Source organism: Ovis canadensis, chromosome 5 (genome assembly GCF_042477335.2).
Source record: "Ovis canadensis isolate MfBH-ARS-UI-01 breed Bighorn chromosome 5, ARS-UI_OviCan_v2, whole genome shotgun sequence".
Classification (NCBI taxonomy): domain Eukaryota; kingdom Metazoa; phylum Chordata; class Mammalia; order Artiodactyla; family Bovidae; genus Ovis; species Ovis canadensis.
Genome location: NC_091249.1, coordinates 58,490,128 through 58,509,808, shown reverse-complemented (window position 1 = coordinate 58,509,808; position 19,681 = coordinate 58,490,128). Strand labels below are relative to the sequence as shown.

At 40.8% G+C, this 19,681-nt stretch overlaps 1 protein-coding gene across 6 annotated transcripts; it reads left to right on the top strand.

Moving 5' to 3' along the window:
* The first annotated feature begins 5,499 nt into the window (after positions 1–5,499).
* Positions 5,500–18,967, top strand: SKP1 (S-phase kinase associated protein 1). Of its 6 annotated transcripts, none has more exons than XM_069592062.1 (7): positions 5,500–5,654; positions 6,446–6,825; positions 9,522–9,618; positions 13,468–13,541; positions 16,278–16,421; positions 17,353–17,493; positions 18,099–18,967. In XM_069592062.1, the coding sequence occupies exons 3-7, from the start codon at positions 9,522–9,524 to the stop codon at positions 18,132–18,134; spliced, it is 492 nt and encodes a 163-aa protein (XP_069448163.1). In that variant the 5' UTR covers positions 5,500–5,654; positions 6,446–6,825; the 3' UTR covers positions 18,135–18,967. The 6 variants fall into 6 exon arrangements, with proteins under 6 accessions (XP_069448163.1, XP_069448160.1, XP_069448165.1 ...); XM_069592059.1 differs by lacking the exon at positions 5,500–5,654 and adding an exon at positions 10,090–10,182 and having other exon boundaries at positions 6,440–6,825; XM_069592061.1 differs by lacking the exon at positions 5,500–5,654 and adding an exon at positions 10,090–10,182 and having other exon boundaries at positions 6,724–6,825; positions 9,503–9,618.
* The last annotated feature ends 714 nt before the right edge of the window (positions 18,968–19,681 follow it).

The window sequence follows — 19,681 nt, the reverse complement described above, 5'->3', positions numbered from 1 at the left end:
TCTGGTTCCTTGAATCTTTTCTGAATCCAGATTCACCATCTGGAAGTTCTCTGTTCACGTACTGTTGAAGCCTAGGTTGGAGAATTTTGAGCATTACTTTGCTAGAGTGTGAGATAAGTGCAATTGTGCGGTAATGTGAACATTTTTTGGCATTGCCTTTCTTTGGGATTGGAATGAAAACTGACCTTTCTAGTCCTATGGCCACTGCTGAGTTTTCTGAATTTGCTGGCATACTGAGTGCAGCACTTTCACAGCATCATCTTTCAGGATTTGAAATAGATCAGCTGGAATTCCATCACCTCCACTAGCTTTGTTCGTAGTGATGCTTTTTAAGGCCCACTTGACTTCACAATCCAGGATGTCTGGCTCTAGGTGAGTGATCACAGCATCATGGCTATCTGGATCATTAAGATATTTTTTGTATAGTTCTTCTGTGTATTCTTGCCACCTCTTCTTAATATCTTCTGCTTCTGTTAGGTCCATACCTTTTCTGTCCTTTATTGTACCCATCTTCGCATGAAATGCAAGACCAGCCTGTAGGGCAACACTATACCTGTCCCTGCCTTCACGGGGTACAGTCTGCCCACTCTGAGCCCAAAGGGGTACCTACATGTTCCCATAAACTTTCCTTCTGGGAGAGAGAGGGGAACAGAGAAGAACCTGTGTTCTTCTGGGAAACCTTGATTTTTTTTTTTTTTTTGCAGTGAGTCAACCAAAACTAGGTTCAAATCTCACCTCCCCACTTGTCTGCTGTGTGGCTGGGACAATTTTCATAATCCATCTCAGTCTCATGGGCAGGCCCACTCTGGCTTGACAGTCCTCCAATCGAGCCTGTGCCCACAATTCTGTGATGGTGCTTGGTACAAATATGGATCAGGACATTTTCTCCTGTACCGTTTAAGTTGGATGCCCTTCTACAGGGAGCTTCCATGGCAACTTCCAGTGGGTGGGTCCATAGTCCTCCAGAGGAGACCCAGGGCACCGACTGGCTGTAACAGAATCAAGGAAGCGGACTAGTGGCGGTTTCCATAATGTTGTCTAAGGCCTCAGTCAGATACTTCCACCCTGGGCAGATGAGACACAGGGGCATGCAAATCTCCTCCACCTTCCCTCCCAATGTTTTTCAGTACTTCTGCAGACTGGGTTGTGGAAGGCTGGTAGCCATGTGAAGGGCAGGCTGTGTGCACATGTGCTCGGTCCCTCAGTCGTGTTCGACTCTGACTCCATGGACTGTATCCCACTAGGCTCCTCTGTCTATGGAATTTTCCAGGCAGGAATACTGGGATGGGTTGCCACTTCCTCCTTCAGGCAATCTTCCTCCCCCAGGGGTGGAACCCGCATCTTCTGAGTCTCCTGTATTCTTTATGCAGATTCTTTACCACTTGAGCCATCTGGGAAGCCCTGAAGGGGAGGCTACAGGGGCTTGAAGTTCCATCTGGATTTGACTCTGGACCCATGCTAAGCACACAACATCCATTTTCATACACCCCCCCCCACACACACACTTTTAAATTGCTATGACTTGTATACAATACACAAATATGGTTATAGCTCAGTAAATTTTTATATGTGCATACACCTGTGAAACTGCCACCTGAATCAAGATAGGTAACTGCCAGCATCCCAGAGCTTCCCTCATCAGTACCTGCTTTTCCTGCAAAGGAAACTACTATTCTGTCTTCTCTCACCAACATTAGTTTTGCCCGTTTTTGGTTAATTTTAATGGACTCATAAAATAAGTACTCCTGTGTCTACCTTCTTTTGGTCAACATTGTGAGATACATCCATGGTTATATAAGTGGTTTCTTTTTCATTGCTGTTTAGTATTCCATTGTATAAAGATATAACAATTTATTTTTTCATTTAACAGTTGCTGGATTTATTATTTCTATTTTTTTTCTCTTAAAAGTTACTGCAAACATTCCTAAATATATCTTTTGATGGACATGAGGACTTACTCCTGTTGGAGATTAGTCCAGAATTGGGATTACGGAGCCACTGGGTATATGCATGTTTAGTTTTAGTAGATGCTGTCAATTTTCTGAAATATACCGATTGGTACTCCCACCAGCAACATGTGAGAGTTCCATTTATTCCACATCCTTGGTAATACTTGGTATTATCACTCATGCTTAGCCATTCTAGTGATTGAAATAAGTTTCATAAAAATTCTGAGGTAGGTATTGCCAAAAGCCCCATTCTACAGACATTGAGACTGAGGCTAGAGAGGGGAAGACATAGAGTCCACCCAGATCACACAGGATGTGAAGAGCAAGTGGGCAGCAGCAGATCTATATGATTCCTGTGCACCAAGGATGTATGAAATTTTGTCAGAAATTTTGGGTGTGCCAAAATAATAGGTCTCTTTTTTATATATAATTTTATTTATTTTTGGCTGTGCTGGGTCTTTGTTGCTGCTCTGGATTTTCTCTAGTTGCGGCAAACGGGGGCTACTCTCTAGTTTTAGTGTGTGGGTTCCTCATTGAAGTGACTTTTTTGTGGAGCATGGGCTCTAGGCCACTCTGGCTTCAGTAATTGTGGCTAATGAGCTCAGTAGTTGTAGCTCTTGGGCTTTAGAGCACAGGCCTAATAGTTGTGTTGATTGAGCTTTTTTGTTCTGCAGCATGTGGGATCTTCCTGTTCCAGGGATTGAACCCATGTCTCCTGCACTGGCAGGAGAATTCTTTGCCACTGAGCCACCAGGGAAGGCTGATGGCTCTCATTACTTTCTATAGTACCTACTTCCATTTGACAGCAAAAATATAACCTGTTCATTTCAAACGGTTGTATGATCACTCAGTCATTTCAGGGGTGTGCTCAGTCAAGTTGAGGGTTTTGTCCCTCTTCTATCCAGGGTCACAACTATATCCTGAGCTTATGTGATCATGGCATGGAGTGGGAGTTGAGGGGGCTGGAGATTGTCTGGCCCTTGGTCAACATCCATCTTCCTCAACTGCTCATCGAGGCAGGTAGACTTGACCCCTACTAGTTGTGAACTGTCATCCTTGATTTCTACTGTGCCCACAGATGTCTATGTCTGTCCATAGTCTCTGGCTTGGATTGACCAGATTCTTCTAGGTTCATTTGGTTCTGTTTATTACATCCCACAATCTACTGTTTGCCTATCTAGGCCCTCTTTGAGCAACTTACACACCAAGCACAGATTCTCTTCACTCTCAGAGCTCCCAAACCTTTCTGGGGAGTCCTATTCTCCCCCTATCCCTGGGTAGAGGGGATTGGGAGAGGAAATGAGAGAGAGTCTCTTCTCAGAGACCCACCCCAGTAGCTAACTGTATTGCTCTCTTTGATATAATTTTTTCCCCACCCCCACTCTTTTGGAAAACTGACTCTGGCATTATCATGCCTTCTTCCTGACTCTACTATTGGTGATGTAAAACATGAGTCCTTTAGCCTCTTGGGCTTTCACAGCTCCAAAAGAGTTTTCTTGCTCTAAACAGCTTTGGGTTTCAAGAGTCCATTTGGCAAATCAAGATCCAAGAATTTCACTTTTTTTTTTTTTTTTTGCATTCGGCACTCTCTCCACAAGAGTAATAAGGAAGTCTTATTTTAGATGATTTTAGATGGAAGACTTAAGAGTTTGACAACAGGGAAGAAGGAGGGGCTAAGCAGAGGAATGTGAGGCTTAGAGAGGTGAAATAACTTGCCTAAGGTTACGTAACAGTCAACAGTGGCTGTGCTCACCACTCTATCAGAAGAGCAAGACTGAGAAAGCTGACACAGGAGGAGAGTACAGCCAGTGGATCTCTGACCATGAAGGCTGGGTTACTTCTTAGCTTACATGCTGTCCTATGGCTATGGGTAGTTGTCTGAGAAAGGGAATGTGATTAGAGGGCAGGTCTTCATACGAATGCTGTCAACCCTTTTCAGCAGTGAAACTATTTACAAAGGGAGATCATCTCTAGAAATGAATTCACCATAAAAACCAGATTTTCCCACCTGGACTGTTTGAATCCCAGGCTTTAGCTTCCCTGGAGGTATAATATGCTGGGAATGGTTAATCAGAAAATATTCCTGGCATTTGGGGATGGGGCTGAAATTCAATATCTGGGTTGTGGTTACAGAAGCATAGCTGGTGCTGGAACCTCAGCCCTGCTCTGCAGTGGCTTTGTGACACTGGAAAAGTCCTTTCTCTTTGGTTTTATTTTCTTCCTCTATAGCACAAAGAGTTTTGCTCACATGGTGTGTGGAGTAATTGAAGTAAGCATGAGACCTCAGCCTTCTCAATGCCATTTTGGAATCAGTAGAACTCCCCCCACACCCCCATATTCTGAGGGGACTCTGTGGGGGGCTAGTCCTTTCTGATATGGGCTAGCGATTATGTATATGTGCTAAGTCGCTTTAGTTGTGTCTGACTCTATGCGACCCTATGGACTGCAGCTCATCAGGCTTCTCTGTCCATGGGATTCTCCAGGCAAGAACACTGGAGTGGACTGTCGTTTCCTTCTCCAGTGATTATGTATAAATGAGTGGAAATTCATGTTCCCCCGCCTGTAGCTCACAGTCCTGCAACTGTTTTATCTCTCCTGAGTGGACAGTAAGGTTGATTCAGAAAATGTGAAGCTAAATGAGTCACCTTTGACAGACACTGCTGGCCCCTTCTTAGCAGTGCTTCATCACTGAGTTCCTACCATAGTGGTTTCTCAGCTTACCCTTTAAGAATCACTTGAGAGAACTTGTTCAAAGGCAGAAAAACCTGCCCCCAGGGAGTATGATTCATTAGATCAAGACTGGACCTAGGAATCCTCATTTTTCTTGACCTGATACCAATTTTTAAGTAAAGAAATTTTTGAATATGTAATACATTTATATGGATCAAAATCCAAAAGGTAGAAAGGGTATAAAGTGGAAAATGACCCCAACCCTCTTCTCTCTTCACCTAGTTCCCCTCCCCTGAGGCAAACAACTCCATGTTTATCTTTCCTGAGATAATCTATGCATATGATAGCTGTAAGGGTAATAAGATCTGCATTTTAAAAACAAGACTTTCAGGGAGTTCCCTGGTTAAGACTTCACCTTCCAATGCAAAGGGAGCTTCCCTGGTCAGGGAGCTAAGATACCACATGTCTCTGGCCAAAAAGCCAAAATAGAACCAATACTGTAACCAATTCAATAAAGATTTTAACAATGGTGTACATCACAAAAAAAAAAAAAAAAGATTCTCTAGGTGATTCTAATGCTGAGGGACCACAGACATACTTGGAAAAAGCATACTCTTACTTTATGCCAGGCCCTGTGCCAGATCTTCAGACTAGACGTGTGATTGGCACTGATTAGTATGCTCAACAAGACTAGACGGTGCCACCTGGTATGCCATATGCAGGGGAGCAAAGGGACTCCAGTGGGCCTTGAGGGAGACCAGAAACTGGAGCTACTGAGGGCAGGGTTGTGCTGTGACAAAAAAAGTATGAGGCCTGTAGGTCCTTTCATCTTCCTGTCATCAGCTGTGGCACCTGGCAGACACTGGATACCACAGCCTGCAGACAAAGACCTGGTAACCCAAGGAGCTGCTTGGCCTCCCTGTCCAGTCCCATCCCAGAAGAGCTGTAGGCCTCTGCTTTCTTTAGGGGCCCCTGTGTGGAAGTGTCTTTTGTCTCTTTGGCGTCAGGAAAACCAGTCACGTGCTTGTTGGTTAGGTGAGCTGGCGCCTTGTCTCCTGGGGTGGGGTGGCTGTTGTTCCCTAGGCAGAGCAGGGTAGAGCTGGTCAAAGTCCCTGACTGGCGAGGGTGGGGGTGGGAATTTTCAGACTAACCCCTTTCCCTTAAGGGTTGGGTTCATCCAAAGGAAAATTATCAGGGAGCATCCCACAGAGGCGTTCAGAGCGGGTTGGACTCTGGCTGCCTAGTTTGCTGCAGAGCTCTTCCCCATTTCAGTCCTCACTCCCACCCCCCAACTCCCGCCCCAGGCTCAATACACTTATGCAGAACGGATGTTCACCGGTAGAGAGAGACCTCCACTCTAGACTTGGGCTCTCCCTGGTTATTTTGGACTAGAGGCCTTTTCAGAAGTCCTTGGTAGGAAATACGGGTTAAGAGTATCAAAAACTCCTTGCACTGCCTCGTTCTGAACCTGTTCCCTCTCAAATTAAAAAGGGAATAACGATATTTCACCATATGGATTATTGTGAAGAGTGAGGTAACTCATCTTAGGTTCAGGGGAGGGCACGGAGGCACTAAGCAGAATCTCACAACTTGCTGACTGGAAACGCCAGCTCCATTCTGAGTCCCAGTTTCCCCACCCTGAAAGGGAGTCACAGCCCCTCCCAAACATCACCCACCCAAGAACACCTCTCCTCGCTCAACCCCTGCTTCCGCACCTCTATCCCCATCCTTCTCCTCCCAGTTCACTCCCTTCCCCCTCCTTCCCCTACGCCCGTGGCTTTTAGGCTTTTCGGCTTTTCAAGACCTGGGTCTTTAATTCAGTTTAGGACACCCCCGCCTGAAGGACCCCTGGAGACCGTGAATTTCAGCAGCCAGTCAGCTGTTCCTGCTTTGAGGAGAGCGAGCCGAGCTTTCGAGGAAGTGGGTGAGAATCAGGGCCCGCTGGATCTCGCACAGCCGTGTCTCCACCTTGCCCGCCCCGCTGGCCTCCGCCTGCCGTCAGGCGATCTCGCCGGCCAGCCCCGCCGGTTCTGTGACGTCACGGACCCAGGGTCCTCGGCGCCTTCGCCCGCTCCTATAAAGGCCGACGCCGCGCCGCCCCTCTGCGCTGTAGTGGCCTTGTTCTCCGCTTTTCAGTTTTGCTGATTGACGACGTCGCCCTGCTCACTTCAGCCTGCGGCCCGCCATCTCCTTGAGACCTAACACCGTAAGTGGACGCCGACGGGGCTGGAAGGGGCGGGTTGCGAGCTGGTGGTCATACCGTTAGGGCTTTGGCCAGCTGAAGGCGGGAGGCACCTGGGCCTGGCCTCACCTCAGGCCTGGTGGAACAGTTGTCGACCCCATTCTCCGGGAGGTGCCAGCGGGCCCCATTCTCCCACCCCTTGGGTCGACTCGAGGAGGCCTCCTCTAGTCGCGCGTCTTCACGGCCCCCCGTGAGTGCCCGGCGGGCGGGAGGGAGAAGGTGCGAGTCGAGCCTGGGATTGGGCCTCCTCTTCACCGGGCGACCATCAGCCGCCGCGGTGTTCGGCTGCAGGCCCAGTCTGGGGCCGAGGGCCTCCCTTGTCGGTAAGCCTGCCGGCCCCAGGACCCAGGGCGAGGGTGGCGGTGGGGCTTTTAATGGAGTTCCCGGGGCTGTCGTGAGTGTGGGCGTGTGTCCATGTTTATTGTTTTGGTGTCCGGAGCGAGCGTGGCAGTGGTAGTCCGGGAACGCTGCATTCTTGGTTCATATCCTTTCTCTCCCGTGTATCTGGCGTCACTAGTCACCGGTCCTACCTAACTGTTGGGACCGAATCTTGGCAGAGAGCCGCTTGCTCCTTCAGAATATTTGTTTTGCCACAGCCAGGGATTGCTGAAACGGTTGTTGTAATAGCAGATGCCATCGTCATAGTGGTGTCGTTTTTTAGGTGCGTTAACTCGAGGTGCCTGGCTTTTTTTTGAAGGGATATTCATTCCCTGCTTTTTGGTTCACTTTTTAATGGAGACTTAAGGCTTAGATTTGGGGTCATGAATTTTTTTAATCAGAGCCTTATTATAGTAGAAGGTTTCTGTGTTATAGAGCAATGCAGATTTCATTCTACCCCCTAAAAGGTGTTAGAATTTCGGGTCACTTAAGAGACAGGCTTTTTCCTTTATGATGATAAAACCCACCTCTTAGAGGGTGATTTAATTTACAAATACCGGAGCATAAGGAGTTGAAGGAATGGTCTTGAAAGCATTTCAAACAAAATTTCATCCATTATTAAATTTTGCTCTGAATTCCAGATGTTTAACACTAAAAAAGAATTATTTGAGTATCAAGTTTAGTGTTACAAAGGGCATCAAATTACAGATTAAGCGATTGCTTCCTTGCTGTTGAGTAAGATCTCAACTCCTTTAAAAGTAACCTAATACACGAATTTGACTATGAGTAAGCAGATCTTGCTGTTTATCTATCGAAAGTTACTTGAAATATGCTTAAACGTAATTTTATCAGCTGTTTTGCCAGACTTGAGGTTCTCTAATAATGTTCACTCCAGTACATGGAAAGTAAAAAAAACAACAAAGAATGTTTCATAGTTAGAAATTGAACTCACATTAAAATACTTTTGGGGGGATACCTTTTGTTATCACCTTGTTACAGAGAAGGTCCTCTGCTCTGGGTCTTTACCCATGGAGCTTGACAACTGCATTATTGGCAGGTAAGGAGCAACATGGAGAAACCACATATTGGTGAAATGAAAAATGAAATGTGATTCTCTCCAACCATGGATGAGGGAGAACTGGGTATTTCAATGGCTGGTTTTAAAACAACTTTATATTTTTGCTTCCTTGTGCTAATTTGTCTCTTTGGGAAATGGGGATTCTTATCTGGGGAAAGCAGAATAAATATTTTAACTGTTTTAATGGGTTTTAAGTCTTGGGACCTTAACAAAGGTTCAGTCGGTGTTTTCAGTGTCAAATTCTATGTTTTTAAGTTGTAATGACCTCACAGGATTGAAAAATCTATACTTGAAATTGAAAGAGGTCTTGAATTTTTAGGGTCAGGTATTGCTGCCATTACCCACTTCCCTGAAGCACTCCCCCCAAAATCTGAAGATGGTAAGAAATTGCTGGCTTAGAAGCTTAGAACGTTTCAATTTTAAAGAGGGTTGGTTTTTTTTTTTTTGGTCAGAATTCAGCTCTTTTGAATTGTTTAATTTTATGTAAGAAGTGTCCTTTTCCTAATGACTCATAATTAATGTTGAGTTAATAAATTTTTTTGGAGCAAGTAATAGGTTTTTACTCTGAGGATTTTGGAAGATCTCAAACTGGGGATACCTGGACAGTCAGTAATGAAAGATAAAAAGGAAATTTAAGTTATTATGTTTTAAGTCATTAGGACAACATCTGCTTATTAAATATTATATTCACTTGTTTATGGTCTTGCATTGATCCAAACATAAGTATATCCTGATCTACTTTGGATCTGAACTCATTTTTCACTGATAAGTCTCACTGCTGGGAAAATTACTATCTTATTTGGTAGCTTTGTTGATTTTGTACTGACCTGTCTCAGGTTTGTAGGTGGTTAATAGTGGCAGTTAACTATTCGAGTAGGGGTAGTCAGTGAGAGCAGAAAGGCAGAGTCAGTAAGTCCATTTTAGATGTATTTTGCATCAAAGTTATAAATTATTTTTTCTAAATCTTAGACCAATGAGAGCAGGTGTTAAAAGCTTCTGTACCTAGGAGTTATACTTAGAAAAAAGGTTTCTATCTTTGTGTGCTAGCCTGTGAATAATGAGTGTTTATAGTGTTATATATTGTAGGTTCTTAGGATTTTATGGTTAATGAGTTGGAAGGGCTCTAACAGGCTACGGTTGATGAAATGCCATATAGAAGTATTATCTCTTAAATTTCAAATTCAGTTATAATACCTTTTTTTAGATGCCTTCAATTAAGTTGCAGAGTTCTGATGGAGAGATATTTGAAGTTGATGTTGAAATTGCAAAACAGTCTGTGACCATCAAGACTATGTTGGAAGGTAAGTTTATTAGAAAACCTGAGTCAGGGGAAAGGGGAAGAAATATGTAGTTTGATATAACCTGTAAACATAGTCTGGAAGTAACATTCTGTCAAAATTGCTCAAGGGTATGAAGAGGTAAAGTTTTTTCTTTAAAGTATTAACTACATCTATCTGATAGAAGTCATTTTTTCAGCACTTTCTGAGTTTTTTCTCTTATTAAGTAGATAATATTGTAGGCTGTTAATAATATGGAAATGATTTCCAGGACTCAGATAATGGCCCATTTCTCTTCCAAGTAAATTTGCATTCACATTTCTAATGGCAAAAACTAAAGCCTTTGTAAAGAGATACCTTATATATGGCAGTTAAATAGACCACCTTGTTTCAACAGAGGGAGTAAGCTGAGTATGTAAACCAAGTAAAAAAACCAAGGTGTTTTTTTTTAAACAAAGTTTTCCCTTTTATTTTGTCATTCCTTTGAAACTGCAGAGCATGAACACTACATAAAGAAGCCAAGAAAACAAATCCTGGAGCATTTTAAAACTTCTGCTGTTAACATGGATCTCTTACTAATATCAGTGGGTTGGTAGACATAAATAATATATGGAGATACACAAATCAGTTTCTAGAACTGGTGGAGGAAAATACTTAGAGTGGTAAGAATGTTCTTTAGTTCAGTTGTCTCTGTATCTGCAAGGGATTGGTTTCAGGACCCTCTGTGAATACCAAAATTTATGGATACTCAGTGGTCACATGGTATAATTAATGCATTAGTCCTAGCGGTGCTATGGCAACATCTTGGCTGCTGTTATTCTTTAGGCTTGTGGAGAGAATATAGTGTGTAGTCCTAGTGAGGTGATAGTTCAAACTAGTAAAGATGTTTTGGGAGAGCATTCTGAGGTAAACTGAGACAGGATGTGTTTAAAATTTGAGGTTTTTTGTTGGGGTTGTGATTGTGATGCTGTAGTTGATAGAGCTGAGTAACAAGTTTGAGGGGAATGGAAAGTAAATGACTTTGAGCTTGAACATGTTGTATAAGAGATTCTCTCAAAAGATCTTTGTAATAACCTACTGGTCAATTGACTGTTGGCTCTTGGTCCCGATTTATAGATCGCTGGAGATAGACTTAATTTGGGGGGGTGTGTGTGTGTAAGTAAATGAGATTGGCAAGTGGCCATATTGAGGCAGGATGGGATGTTAGGAATGGAAAAGTCAGAAGTGGAGAAGCTGGAGTAGAATTTATGAAAGCCAAGGGAAAAGGGAGGATTATCAGATTGAAGACTGATCAGTTAGGATTTCAGGGATAATTTAGACTTCTAACAAGTCAGATACTAGGTGTGGTAGAGATGGAAGCTGAGAGGCAGAAGGTTTGTCTTCTGTTTTTTTTTTTTTTTAATCTGAACATGCTTTCAGATTTTCAGTTTTTTAATTTGGTAGTTGACAACAATTATATGGCACTTACAGTCCTGTACACTGGTTAACTTACATGGCTTACTTCAGTTAAGTTGTAAACCCCTTGATACATCCCACAATCACTGTTCATCAAGTACGTGTTGAATGAAGAACTTGGTCACATAGGTGTGAAAGCTAACCAACTATTCCTAAAGGCAGGTGAGTAAGGCTTTATCTAGGAGATGTAGAAACTGATGCCAAAATTACTGCCTAAATACTTGGCTTTGGCAATGAAGTAAAGTGTTCTTTACTTCATCTTCGTTGGTGCCTGGCACCCTAATTGGTCCTTTGCTGCTTCAGAGAAGCATTTGCCAGTAAGAACGAACATAGGACTTCTTGGATCACTGAAGCAAGTGAATAGTAGGCAGCAACAGTTCATTTCTCCCCATAGCCTTTGGGCTTCAGAGGTGAATGGCTTTATCTAAAGTACCAGTGGTTCATATAGAAATTTAGCCACTTGAGGACTGGAGTGTATTGAAATGAAATCTAATAACTGTAAAATCAGAAGTGAAAGTGTCATGTATACACATGAATTGACTGATTTCTTCAGGTCTGGAGTGTGGTATCAGGATACAAGTGTTTTTCAGACATTCTTGAAACTAAATAGCTTAAAGGAATGACTCTTGGTACTTGAGCCATCAGTTAGCAAAAAAACATTGTGAATTCTTGGTTTAAATGCTAGAGAAGTGGATCATTTACAACCATAAGGCCCTTATTTTTAACATGAGTTATGGCTTCCAAATAACATTTATATCTTCTAAACAAGCTGGTCTTCTGCATTTCCTCTAATATGTTCACTCCCCAAACCACATGTATATTATATAGTAGAACTTTCTCTGCCCTCTGATTTAAAAATATTTCATACCAGTTCAAGAAAAGCGTAAGTGGTTTGATCCAAATTGAAATATTGTCATTTTGTAGTTTTATTCTCAGAGATGGAATCAGGGAAAGGCATTGGTGGAGAGTAGAGGGGACATGAGTGAATGCATGCATACAGGAAAATAGGAAACTTTTTGAATCTACTCTTATCTTTACCACTTGATTGGAGAAAGCTCATTGATCTCCATGTTGTCAGGTGCATCATTTCAGTTCTCATCTATACTTACTGAGAGCTTCTGACATTTGATCAGTCCCTTCTAGATTTGGCATTCAACATACTTATTACTTACCTCACTCACATCCTGTCTCCCTATTTTTAAAGGCTTCAGTTCCCCAGGATTTGCTTAATCATTGTACCTCTTCATTACATCAATACTCTTTCATTCCTTGGTTACCTTAGCTAGTCTTATAGTGTTCAGAATGATTTACGCATCAATTCCCACCTACAGTTCTGATTTCTTTGGATATTCATAGCTAATTCTTCACTGCCTAGGATAGCTGTAAATTAGGGACTCAGAAGGTTGAGCCATGTCAGCATAACTGATGCTGTGAAACAACCAGTATAGCAATGCAGTAACTTTTGACTTCTAATCTTGGCACTGTTACACATTTCTTTGGCAACTCTGGAAGACAGACCCATTTGGTTTGAAAAACATTCTTTCTTAGAATCTGAGTAACATACAGATTTTAAGTTTTTTCTTTGGAGCTCAGCAACCACTTTGGTAATCTGAAAGTTATGATGACATCTGGAAGCCTGTGTCCCCAACGTGCCATATGATGTTTAGTTGATACATTCAGAGAAACTTTTCGTCCAAAGAAATGCCAAACAACTATTCTACCAAGAAACTGAGACACTGCTATTCTCTGGAATAAAGTTTCATACTGAGATAATTCTGATATAAGATGCCACAACAGAATGCTTTAAAGCTTGGGAATAGGAATAACATAATTTGGGAAAATCATTCACTTCCTGAGTCATTCCAGAAAAACCCTATCTTTTTAAAATTTTTGCGTTACAGAAACCATGAAAGACTTTTTTGTTAGAGAAACCTGTGTATTACGTTAATATTGAATCATACCAGTAAGTGTGGAGCTGCCTGCATTGTTTTTGTTAGTGGCTGCATAATCTGTTGTGTGTATGTGTGTGAATGTACATATTTGGGCTTCAGATTTTAACAGACAATTCTGAGAAATAAAACAATAATTCACATTGTTTTATTTTCCTAAATGATGTCCATTTAGAGAGTTTGGTATCAAGAGTAAGGGTAGGAGTCTGGCTTTTATTTTTTCCCAAGTGGTTGCCAGTTATCCCACTTATTAAATCACTTTTCCTAATTAAGAACTCTGTTTATATAATACTCCTGTATTTGTTAACTCACACGTTTTTATATAGTTTTGGGTGAACTTGTTTTAATGAGAAAAAAGTATTTTACTAAGTCTTTAAGATAAACCTGTCTTGCAAATTCCTTGTGTGAAACAGCCTGATTGTTATAATGGAGTTAGATAATAATGGCAACTCCCCTCTTGTTTTCTTAGATTTGGGAATGGATGATGAAGGAGATGATGATCCAGTCCCCTTGCCAAATGTTAATGCAGCAATATTAAAAAAGGTAACGGAGCAAACTACACATAAATACATATGTATCCTTTTTTAAACTAGCAATATGTTGGTGATCTTTTTATAGAGATATAAATATAGTGTCCTTAAAAAAAGCTATAGTAAGATTATGACTAAGGTATTTGTTTTGTTAACCAAACCCTGTGAATATTTAAGATGTCTTTTTCATTAGCAGATTTGAATTATTGACATATGATAGTATAAGGTTAGCAAAAAGGAAAATATTTTTGATTGCATGTCAGTACTGAGTGGGTGTGCCTCAAAAGGAGTTTGAGAACATGATATGTGCTTTTTTTTGGTTGGTTTTTTCTCAGTTGATCACCTTATCCTGTGCATAAACAACCATCTACATATTAGTGTTTCAGGGAGTGTGGCTTCTTAATAGAGCCTACTGTGTAATTGAATGCTCTTCTGAAGAAATGGCATCCAGTTTCCACACTAGGGGGAAAACTGGCTAGGCTTAGAGATGGGAATAGTTGGTTCCAATTGGTCCCTTCTTTTTTCAGAGCCATTAACCATACATAGTTGGATTTTATGTGTTCTCTTGAGCTTGGCATGAGATGCAGCTATACTGCATATTTTTCCATATTCTCACTGTGATTGGCTGTTACCAGTCTTTTTAAGTCCCTAGTGTAGGTAAAAAGTATTTTATAATCACTGTTCTGTGTATGAATTTGACTGTACTGGGTATCTTTTAAAAATGGGATCATAGAATATTCTTTGTGTCTGGCTTATTTCACTTAGCATAATGTTTTCCAGGCTAATGCATTTTATAGTCTTTATAGACTTTATAGGAGTTCTTAATGAATTTTTTTTTTTTACCACATTGCTTTTTGTTTAGTCAAAGTCGTGTCTACTCATTGCAACCTCTTGGAGCCTCCAGGCTCCTCTGTCCTACACTGTCTCTTGGAAAGAGAAAGAGTTTGTTGCTCAGTCATGTCCAACTCTTTACAACTTTGTGAACTGTAGCCTGCCAGGCTCTTCTGTCCATGGAATTTTCCAGGCAAGAATACTGAAATGGGTTGCCATTCCCTTCTCCAGAGACCTTCCCGACCCAGGAATTGAACCCAGATCTCCTGCACTGCAAACAAATTCTTTACTGAGCCATCAGGGAAGCCCACTATCTCCTGGAGTTTGCTCAAATTCCTGAGTCAGTGATACTATCTAACCATCTCATCCTCTGCCGCCCCATTCTCCTTTTGCCTCTCTAATCTTTCCCAGCATCCGGGTCTTTTCCAGTGAGTCAGCTCTTCGGCATCAGGTGGCCACAGTATTGGAGCTTCAGTTTCAGTATCAGTCCTTCTAATGAGTATTCAGGATTGATTTTCTTTAGCTAATGAATATTCAGGGTTGATTTCCTTTAGGGTTGACTGGTTTGATCTTCTCTCAAGAGTCTTCTCCAGCATCACAATTCAAAAGCAGCAGTTTTGTTGGCAAAGTGATGTCTCTCTTTTTTAATACGCTGTCTGGGTTTGTCATAGCTTTTCTTCCAGGGAGCAAGCATCTTTTAATTTCATGGCTGCAATGATTTTGGAGCCCAAGAAAATAAAATCTGTCACTGCTTCCACATTTTCCCCTTCTATTTGCCACGAAGTGATGGGACCAGATGCCATGATTTTAGTTTTTTGAATATTGAGTTTCAAGCCAGCTTTTTCACTCTCCTCTTTCACCCTCACCAAGAGACTATCTGTCATTAGAGTGGTATCATGTGCATATCTGAGGTTGTTGATATTTCTCCCAGCAATCTTTATTCCAGATTGTGATTCACCTAGCCCGACATTTCGCATGATGTACTTTGCAAATAAGTTAAATAAGCATGGTGGCAATATACAGCCTTGTTCTACTCCTTTTCCATTTTTGAACCAGTTGTTTCATATCTGGTTCTAACTGTTGCTTCTTGACCCGCATACAGGTTTCTCAAGAGACAGGTAAGGGGATCTGGTATTCCCATCACTCCAAGAATTTTCCAGTTTGTTACAATCCACATACTCAAAGGCTTTAGTGTAGTTATTGAAGCAGCAGTAGATGTTTTTCTGGAATTCTCTTGCTTTCTCCATGAGCCAGCGAACGTTGGCAGTTTGGTTTGGTTCTTCTGCCTTTTCTGAATTCAACTTGTACTTCTGGAAGTTCTCAGTTCACATGCTGCTGAAGCCTAGCCTGAAGGATTTTGAACATAACCTTGCTAGCCTGTGAAATGAATGCAATTGTACAGTAGTTTGAACATTTCTTTGGCACTGCCTTTCTTTGGGATTGGAATGAAAATTGACTTTTTCTGGTCCTGTGGGCATTGCTGAGTTTTATAGATTTGCTGGTTGAGTACAGCACTTTAACAACATCATCTTTTAGAATTTGAAATAGCTCAGCTAGAATTCCATCACCCCCACTAGCTTTGTTCATAGTAATGGTTCCTAAGGCCCACTTGACTTTCAGACTCCAGGATGTCTAACTCTATCCACACCACCGTGGTTATCTGGGTAATTAAGACCTTTTTTGTACAGTTCTTCTGTGTGTTCTTGCCACCTTTTCTTAATCTCTTCTGCTTCTGTTAGGTCCTTACTGGTTCGCTGTTTTATAAGATCTTCCATTCTCTAGGGTTGTGATTGTCAAGCTTGGCTACTAACTTTATTCAAGTTAGTATAGCTAGTCCCTGTGTAGAAATGAACTTGCCCCAGCAGTGGAAGTACCTTGTTATAAAATGCCACATAAGAATAAACTTTTTATGTTGTAGGTCATTCAGTGGTGCACCCACCACAAGGATGATCCTCCTCCTCCTGAGGATGATGAGAACAAAGAAAAACGAACAGATGATATACCTGTTTGGGATCAAGAATTCCTGAAAGTTGACCAAGGGACACTCTTTGAGCTTATATTGGTATGTTTTTAATATTTTTGGCATAACCTTTAGCACTTTTCATTTGTTACATTCATTGATACTGAATTTTAACTTTAAATTTGTGCAGTGCTATATTTAAACCTACGTATCAATAACCGCATTAAATGTAAATGGTCTGTGGGGAGGGAGAATGGAGAATTAAATGTTTAATGAGGACAGAGTTTCAGTTTAGGAAAGTGAAAAATTCAGGAAATAGAAGATGGTAAGAGCTGCACAGCAGGGTGAATGTAGTTAGTGCCACTGAACCGTGCAGTTAAGTATGGTTAAAGTAGTATGTTTTATATTATGTGGCTTTTTACCAGAATAAAAAGATGTAAATGGTCACCACAAGTAATTGGATAGAAAAATAAGACTTAGCTATTTTTACCAGAGAAACTCACTTTGAATATAAAGACACAATTAAGTTTGTAAAGGGTGGAAAAAATATGCTAACAGTAATAACCAAAAGAAAACTAGAGTGACTATATTAGATTTCAGGGCAAAGAATGAAAGGATTAAAGAGGTTCACTGTATAATGATAAAGGATCTGTTCATTATTGAGAGGACATAGGAATCCTAAATGTTTTTCTACCTAAAAGCAGAATTTCTAGAAAGTGAAACAAAACCAATAGAAGGATAAGTATGTAAGTCCACAATCATAATTGTAATCTCAGTTGAGATCTCAACATCTGTCTCTGGTGAAACAAGTAGACGGAATCCATAAGGATGTAGAAGATTAATGACAGCAGAATATACTTTCAAGTATATACTTCCAAGATAGACCTGTTTTGGGCTTTAAGATTTAACAAAGTCTTTAATTTCTTAAAATTGACTAGCATTTTAAGGTAAATTAAGTGTTCATTGTTAGTCACTAACTTTGGATTTGATTTAAAGCATCAAGTATATAATAAAAACAACAATTACTTTACAGGCAGCAAACTACTTAGACATCAAAGGTTTGCTTGACGTTACCTGCAAGACTGTTGCTAATATGATCAAGGGCAAAACTCCTGAGGAGATTCGAAAGACATTCAATATCAAAAATGATTTTACTGAAGAAGAGGAAGCCCAGGTAGGTAGCTAACAGCTTGTTCTTAATCAAATGCTTTTAAAGAAACTAAAAACCCATAGCATGCTAGGAATAGAGGTGTTTATATCAATGAGTCTTTACCTTACTTGAGGGGAAATAGGTCCCTTTGGTATGCTAAAAATATACTGATCTCTTAGTCTAAGCACTTAGATGATACTGATCTTTTATAAGCATAACAACAGTTAGTTCTTATAGTGCAGTTTGATGTTTGTTCCTTAGCAGTTACTAGTTTTGGACCTGGGACCTTACATGTAAACCATCAATATTTTGCTTCAGAAGAGCAGGCCCTGTGGATTGTGCCAGGATAACTGGTGTACTGAGAAGAAATGAATGACCAGATCAAATGATTTTGTTGACACAGGTCATGACCAAAGTTGTCATTGCCAATTGTCTTTGCTTTTTTTGATAATTTCAGCAGGGCACAATAAAAAAGCGGGAAGGAAAGAATGGCAACCTGAAAGTATACTCTTAACCTGTTTTTTCCCCTAGTTTTCAGTCTGTCTTTCTAATCTACCTCACAGGCTATTGATGAGTAGTGGTTTTAGTAAAGACTACTTAAGGTACTTCCTTATATCTGTCTCTTCTAGGTACGCAAAGAGAACCAGTGGTGTGAGGAGAAGTGAAATTTCATGTCTAACGCTGTAACACTGTAAGGATTATTCCAAATACTAGTTGCACTGCTTTGTTTATAATTGTTAATATTAGAAAAACAGTCAACAAATGCAGCAGCAAGTCAATTGTATTAGCAGAATGTTGTCCTCATTGCATGTGTAGTTTCAGTACAGTTCCCAAACTTAAGGCCCAGTTTCTTCTTGGATGATTGAAAGTTTCTTTTCTTTGCTCTGAATAAAATTTAACTGTGGGTTCCCTATAGAAAGTGGCATTTTGGGCTTTCCCTTTTTGTAAAGCAATTTCTGCCTAGTTTATTGTCCAGTTAATTTTAGTTTAGTGACTTTTAAAGTTGGTGTTGTAAATAAAGCAACTTGCAGAAAACCTTCTGAAATAGAATTTAACAATGTATTATCTTTATTCAATTGGAAACTGGATAAAGGCTACTTGAGGTAAATGCTTTGAGTGGGGTTATCAGAGTGTCTTTAATCTTCCTGGAGGAGTAAGTACCCCTGGTATTCACTAGCCTGTATGTAGCAGGGCTTCCTTAGTTGGATCTGAGGGCTTATTTTTGCATTTTTAATCCTCTCCGCTTTGAAGGCTCAGTTACTACTCGGTTTGTGGTTTGGGAGGAGATAGAATAGTTCGCTAGCTTTTCAGTTAAAAAAGATAGCATATATGATGTGTCATCTTTTTATAATCAGTGATCCCATGTGGGGAAAACTATTCATACTACTTGCATGTAGAAAATAATTTAACCTTTAATGGTAAAATGTGTGGCATAACCCAGAAAGCATCCGTCATGAATGCAAGATACTTTCAATAAAGTTACCTAGTAGGTAGTAAATGGTTTGATTTTTGTGTACTTAAATGTTTCTCTTAATATTGAAAGAGTTAAATTTGTGTGTGGTTGTTTAGTTGGAAAAGACTTGGAGGCAGTTCTTGTCCTAGTTCTCTGGAGGCTGCTTACATAACTAAGGTTCTGATAGACTTCTGACTCTTCTAATTGTCATTGATACCATTCAGGGGAACCACTGGCTCAGTTTTTTACTGGTGTTCTCCAAACTGCTCTGCTCTGGTTTCTAGCCTCTCACTTATGGCTGAATTAAGTTTTTCTTGGTAGTTTGAGATAGCTCACAAATTTTTAATTTTCTTTCTTCCTTGTGCTCCCTGTTTTTCTTACTTTAGAATTATCTGTATCCACATGTAGTTTTAATGTGTTCCCTTCGTGTAGCTCTTGTGGCTCAGATCATTACTAAATAGTAGTTTGCCTTTATTTCCTCTCTTATTTGTCTCATATCTACCTTTACAATAGTGTGTGTGCGCTTAGTCATATCCGACTCTTTGTGACTCTCTAGACTATAGCCTGCCAGGCTCCTCTGTCCATGGGATTCTCCAGGCAAGAACACTGCAGTGGGTGCCATTTCCTTATCCAGAGGAATAATTGACACACCAAAGACTATACCTGACCAAAAAGCCTAAAATACTTACTCAGTGGCCCTTCACAGAAAAAGAATGTCAACCCTATCACTACTTCTGGATCCCTGATTCCCTTTACTCA

Bases quoted from the DNA above. Each gene is read 5' to 3' on its own strand.
- SKP1 (XM_069592059.1), top strand. From the start codon at position 9,522: ATGCCTTCAATTAAGTTGCAGAGTTCTGATGGAGAGATATTTGAAGTT. The intron at 9,619-10,089 runs GTAAGTTTATTA...TTGAAACTGCAG, and splicing joins CATCAAGACTATGTTGGAAG to AGCATGAACACTACATAAAG. The intron at 13,542-16,277 runs GTAACGGAGCAA...TTTATGTTGTAG, and splicing joins ATGCAGCAATATTAAAAAAG to GTCATTCAGTGGTGCACCCA.